This window comes from Mus caroli, unplaced genomic scaffold (genome assembly GCF_978045245.1).
Source record: "Mus caroli unplaced genomic scaffold, Mus_caroli_1 scaffold_34, whole genome shotgun sequence".
In the NCBI taxonomy this organism is placed as follows: Eukaryota; Metazoa; Chordata; class Mammalia; order Rodentia; family Muridae; genus Mus; species Mus caroli.
In genome coordinates, this window is record NW_028227289.1 from 136651 (window position 1) to 143387 (window position 6737).

Sequence of the window (6737 nt, forward strand, 5' to 3'; positions counted from 1 at the left end):
TAGAAAACATCATTTCTCCTGGATGCTGATTTGTGTTCCAGCTGCTGTATGAAAACAAACAATGATTGAGCTAGACCTATTGAAAAGCAAATTATTTTGAATAACATTTACTTTGCTCATCTTTACAAATTTATATTAACAGGACTTGACATTGTTTCATGAAAAAAAAAAAGGTTTACAAGTGAAAGAGGAGGATTCTGTGTGGTTTATTTGCCTACCAATTTTTCTTATAATCCTCTTACTCTAGCAGAGCTCCCATTTGTATGAGAAAAGACTGTATTCAGCTAAGTAGTTCTCAATAGAAACGTTTACTGTTTGTGAGAGGACAATTATATTTGCATGCCGAGAGTTGACTTGTTTACTGTAGGGACTTTTAAGGGGTTCTAGTTCTTCTTAGTTGCCCAGAACCATGGATGTTATCAATTTAGTTCCATTGACATGTGGACTCCTTATGATCCAAATACTAATCCAATCATGGGTGCCACAGCACTGAGGCTGTGTTAAACATAAGGACTCCACATTGCTTTCCTGTGGTAGCTTGCCTATGGTTGCTTTTCTGTTTCTTATAAGGCAATTTATTTGCTTTCTTTCAACCTGGATTTGGTTATATGAATCACTGTAGCTTGAACTCTTTCCCTTTGTTTGTTAAAAGTATTTATTTACATGATCTTGGCCTATAGATTTCTGGGACTGAAGACAGGAATGCATTTGCAGAGTACAGGAGGCTATGATTACATGATATATCAGCATCAGGATAATCAAGTGGTTGTTTTATTTTACATGAGTAAATAACTGCAGTAGGTTTAAGTGCATGGAGGAAGGGTCTTCCTGGAGTCTTCTGGCAGGTATTTCTGAGATATAACCCTCAGCTCAGGTCTTCAGATGGGGATGTTTCATGGAAACCCAGGCTTAACTTTGGACTTTGGTCTAATTAACCACATCTCATAAAACAACATAATGATGCTGATGACTGAAAGCACAGCTGTTAGCATCCCCAGTGGGAACACATGAGTTTTCTGCTTTCTTAGCAAGTCATCTTTCCCAACAGGAAACTTTGGTGGAAAATCAAGGGTACTTTCTCCATAAAGGTCCACCACATGGTTCCAGCTCACAGCCAAAACTGTGCAAATGATGTTTAGAACCAGAAACAATACAGAGGTATTATAGCACAGGATCATGAAATCAGGATATGGGGCTCTGATCCAGCAGACCATAATAGCCACAGAACTGAAAATAAGGACTATGGGCTGCATAGAATTAGCTAATAATATCAGGTCCCTTGCGTACTCAATCTCAATTGAAATGGTCCAGCTGGAGTTCATAGCACTGTGCACTGGCACTCTGGTTATTGAGCCTGATTTGTTGACTTCTTGATAATAGTAAGCTTCCCACAGTCCAATGTATACCATTTGTAGAGCCTTGTTGTTGAATTCCCACAGACGCCAGTATCTACTAGTAGCAAGGCTGATACCAAACCCCCAGACCATAAAGCTGCACAGAAGGCTTGTCAATCTGAAAATCCACTCCTTCACTTCAGCGGAACTATAGATGATGTTGGAGAAATACAGATTCAATCAGACACAACACATAAAAGAAAAGAAACAGTATAAGTTATTGTTAGAGAGCACCTAACTAGTCATATTTTGTTTCTTTTGTCTAGAAGTTGCATTTAAAACTTCTACATACATAGTTGTCTTTTAATTATTATAAACAAGAATAAACGAAATATTTTTTTTTCCTTTCCAATCATTATCAAAATATTGGAGACCGCTCAATGGACAAGAGAATTTGCTGTCCCTGAAAATGAAAATGTTTTTCAATATCCTCCTTGGGCAGTTCCCAACCTCTTCCAGAGGAGGCAATTCCTCTTCTGTCCTTAAATTACATGGTATCCATATGCACATATACCCCCAACAGACACATACCTCTGTAGTAAGTAAAATAAGCTATTTTAAAATTATTTGACATTTTGTAATGGTTTGTCTGCATCTACAACTATGTATGTGTAAACACTTTTGATCCTGTTGCCTGTAGAGTCCAAAGGAGAGTGTCAGAAACTGTGAATGGAGTTACAGCTTTTGGTGAGCCATTATGCCAGAACTTTGAATTGATCCCTAGTGTCCTTGGAGATTAGCTAGTGAACAAAATTTTATCAATGAAATATATGTGATACATTTATATATATACATAAACATTATGATTTTAAGATTGATAAACACAAAAGAGTAACTTCAGGTAGACCAGCTAGTTCTACAACTGGCCTAGGTAGGCACTGACATTCTTACTTGTAAACTTATTACAAATTATGAGATTATTTAAAAGAAAAATATGAAATCCTATAAATAATATCAGGATCCTGAACCTAATCCTGAAAATCTATTAAATATGGATTTGAGGAATATTGGTCAGTGGTATATCCATTGCTAATTATGTATTGGACAGTGATATCTATAATAAGTAAAAGTCTACATGCATACACAACACATACTACATAAAATAGAAATAATTGTAACCATCATGGATTTGTTGTTGATGTTGGTTTTAGTTTGTTGTGTTTTTTTGTCAAATTTCTCCCTTTAGATAGCCAAATTCACTTCAGTGAAATATGCAATGTATGTGGGCATATTTCACATAAGAAAATACCTTCTATAAACATAAATTACACTTAACATTGATACTCCAAATGAAGTAAGTTATGTGCATGTCTTATTTGCTCAAATCTGTAAGAAAATGTAAACAGCACCAAAAATTCTATCCTAGGGAATTTCTACAGTGTTGTTCTGCAAGAAGGGATTTAATTGAATCTTCCACTCACTAGAAGTATAGACCCTGTCCATGATTGAATGGTTAAAAGTCTTCAGAGAACCTAAAAACTATATTTTCTTGAGAAGAAACATTTTTCTCACATACCCCCCTGTTGTGGTTTGAATATGTTTGACTCAGGAAGTAGCACTCCTAAGAAGTGTGGCCTTGTTTCAGGAAGTGTGTTACTGTGCGAGTGGGTTTTGAGATCCCCTCCTCATGGTTTCCCATGAGACAGTCTCTTCTCCTGGATGCCTTTGATTAAGATGCAGAATTCTCAGCTTCTTCTCAAACATAACTACTGCTTCTGCCATGATGATAGTGGAGTGAATATCTGCAAGTGTAAGCCAACCCCCGATTATATATTGTCATTATATGAGCTGCCATGGTCATGGTGTCTCTTCACAACAATAGAAACTCTAATTAAGATACCCACTAGATTTCTAACTAGGTGGAGGCAATATATTTCGTACTTTAAAAGTTACACCAGAAAAGTGTATTTGGAATTGATACACACCTTGGTTACTACCCTGTATATAGAAGAGTAAGCTATGAAAAAGTGTGAAGGAGTATTGAGATTTTTTACTACCCCAGAAAAAATAGGGATATTCTTTTATTTCTAGGACTTGAGGATTTCCATGTCTCAAACGGGGAACTGGATGTGTGTTTTATCTGAAGAAAAAATTTCTAGGCAATTATGGATGTCTTTTAGATCTTACCTCTGCATGTTATAGGTGAATTTATACATTTGGAAGATGGATCAAAAAGTTTTTAGTAATAATGAATGTTCACATAGGAATCACTGGGGAAAAAAAAATTACGGTGAGGCAGAATTTGAACCACATAGAAAATTCTCACCAATTCTATAACAAGCATGCACTCTCTCTCTCTCTCTCTCTCTCTCTCCTCATGATCTAGTTCTATGAATTTGCCTAAAGATTATTAAACAAGTTACTCATTATTTGGTTCTACAACACTCCAATCACTAACCCAGATGCTATCTCCAATTGACAAAGAAAACTCTTTTTCTCTAATAGGGACTCACTGGGAGTACAAATTACTCTTACTTCAGGCCCCATGCCCTGCAGTAGATGCCCAACATAAAACAAACCCACTGACATTTTGAAGGTACCTTGCCTCACAATGCTGTGGGTGAACATTCTTTTTGTTTCTTTTCATTTGTTTGTTCTCTTTCCTTCATTTATATTAACAGGGCTTTTGTTTTTCAGTGTTGAGGTTTGATGGAATATATGTCTCTATGTGTGTGTGTGTCTATGTGGGAATTTTGCCCTCTTCTTCTACTTGTTTGCTTTCATCCTATGCCATTTTTTAACTGTTAATTCATATTTTGGTTTCTATTCCAGTGACAGGTAGAATGGGTATAATTCTGTATAGAGTATTCGTGGAAGATCTGGGAGTTGTTGAGTTGCTGAAGGTACAGTTTATTAAGAGATGATATTATATGAAATGTATTTTCTCAGTAAGAAACAAATTTCAATACTCATGAAATTGTGATAAATGCTCAAATGTATGATATCCTATATGAACAAAATGTAAAACAGTGAAATCATATACTTTTTCAGAAAAGTATAGAGATATAACCAACAATCAATGTCAGGAGAATTCATCATTAAATGCAGTGTTCACAGGCTCTCCTGATATTAGATGAACTTTTATTCACACAGAAAGACTGTCTACAATCAGCTGAATTTTATGTTATATACAGCAGTGTTCAACAGTGGCCTATAAAAAGGAAAATCAAGAATGACAGAAATTTGTGGAAAGTATAAAATATTTGTCTCTTTGCTTCCTTATCTCAGCTTGAATAAAAACTTTTTGTTCACAATACATTTGACTAAGAAGAAAAACACAATACCTCAAGAAAAGGTGTGAGATGGTTAAAAATCTTTATTTCCAGTGGTGTAGGCAGTGTAGAAACCTAATCATCTTTAAATTCTAATATGTGGTATTCCAATGTTATCTATCATTTTAATTTTAGGGCTTATTACAAAAGAATTCAAGAAACTTTAAGTAGATGATCATATAGCATTGTTTATGGCACTATTCACAAAAAGCAAACGTGTCATCCAAATATATGTTCATTTCTCACTGAAGGCATATAAAAATCTGAAGAAGAAGATGTTGACAGGTTATTTAATATGTGAGACTGTCAGGGAAGCCCTGCTAATTAAGGTTACAGTCTACCATGACCATATAACTTCTCTGAGCTCAATCCAAAGTGGAAGATTCCTTTTACCACAGGGCTTCAACTTCTCTGATCTTTTCTGAGAATCCTAACTCCTGCACCCTCTACTTGGAAAATGTTCTCACTCTCCAAGGTTCATATACAGTCCTGGTTGAGCCTAAATAAAATGTGTGCCTACAAACTCATCCTGAATAAAAGTATGAACACAAGTTTAGCTTTTTTTAAAAAAAGTGTTTCATTAACATACTTGGAGAAGGACTTCTCCTGGCAATCTCTCCCAGTCAGACTGCGATCCTATAGACTGGGTTCCTATAGATCCCATCTATTCCCAGCTCCACGTCATCCTTTTTGCCTGCTGTGCACTAGCTCCTAGACATCATTAGGGAGAAAGTGGTGCTGTTTAACCACAGCTGGCCCAGAACATGATACCATATGAAATCTTTTGAAAGGAGAAAATTACAAATAAGCAAATATTATGTAATTCCACACAAAAGAGACATGTGGTAGATTGAAATCCATAGATATAGAAGATATAAAGGTGGAAACTAGGCAATGGCCAGTGGGTGAGTATACATTTCATATGAGTAATTCTAAAATGTGCCAGAGTTGTCTGTGAACAATTAAATGACAATATGCCATTTCCAAAATCAAGACAGTCTTTTCTTACATATATTATCATAGTAACAGTGCAGAATCAAAGGGTACAGAAGTAGGGAGGAGCTGGAGAAAGTGTGGGAGTGATATGTGATCACAATATATGAAAAGTGATAAAAGTATTATAAAGCAATATAATTTATGAAGATGTGAGGTGAATTTAACTTATAAAATGAAGGACACCCTATTGGTTTGGATTATTGAGTCATGATTTAGCAGTTTTATTTCCTGGAACATATTTAATTGTGGGAAAATTTATATATAAAGATCCTACTCAGAGTAGAATCCTAGAACTATAGATAGCTGAGTTACACCCATATACAAGTATTTACAGTGGCTTGGGGGGGAAGGTGGACTATACAATAGACTAGAATAGGAACTGTGGCAAGGGCAGGAAGCCCTTGCCCCTGGATTCTAAGATTACTTGGACCTTAGGTGGAGCTGTTTTTGATTCCAGTTGTTAACATTGAATTTTATCCCAGTTAGTTCCTGCTAGTCCTTCCATGTTTGCATTCCTCTGTTTTGTGTAAGAATCCATTAACCTCATTGTGCCTTGCTGGTGTTTCAATTAAATTCCCTATTCTCTTCTGCATAAAAAGTTTGATGCTTGATTTGACAAATTACATTCAGATCTGGCACACACACACACACACACACACAATTACATATAAAGAAATTCATGATGCTCTACATTGTATTACACAATTCTGGGAATGTTTCATTTCAAAGAGACTCTCAGAATGACTTACCTAATGATAGAAATCACAGTGTTAGAATTTACTGCTGTGATCAAGGTCACTATCAATTGTGATAAGCAGACTTGAGACACCATCCAATAGTGTTGAAGTTCTCTCTGAAGACCATCAACTGTTAAGACTATACAGGTATTCAAGAAGTCTAGAGGCTCTGAAAGCTCTTAGGATAGATGAATGTTAATGGCTGCTCAGCACTGAGAAGTAAGTTTAAACATTCTTATGTTTCCATGACTACTCTAAATAGTTGGTGGATTCTGAGCAGTGGAAATAATCTAAGAATCAGAAAGCTCTTTTAGGAATGGAAATTATGGATCAGGGGG

At 35.8% G+C, this 6737-nt stretch overlaps 1 protein-coding gene across 1 annotated transcript; it reads right to left on the bottom strand.

The window, feature by feature from the left end:
* Positions 1–686: 686 nt before the first annotated feature.
* LOC146999812 (uncharacterized) lies at positions 687–6529 on the bottom strand. The gene is made up of 3 exons (XM_085834405.1): positions 6412–6529; positions 3522–3604; positions 687–1542 (listed from the first exon to the last, which is right to left on the bottom strand). Exons 2-3 carry the CDS (start codon positions 3548–3550, stop codon positions 894–896), a joined length of 678 nt encoding a protein of 225 aa, XP_085690531.1. The 5' UTR covers positions 3551–3604; positions 6412–6529; the 3' UTR covers positions 687–893.
* Positions 6530–6737: the final 208 nt, after the last annotated feature.

Bases quoted from the DNA above. Each gene is read 5' to 3' on its own strand.
- LOC146999812 (XM_085834405.1), bottom strand. From the start codon at position 3,550: ATGTATAAATTCACCTATAACATGCAGAG. The intron at 1,543-3,521 runs GTAAGATCTAAA...CATCATCTATAG, and splicing joins TTCACCTATAACATGCAGAG to TTCCGCTGAAGTGAAGGAGT.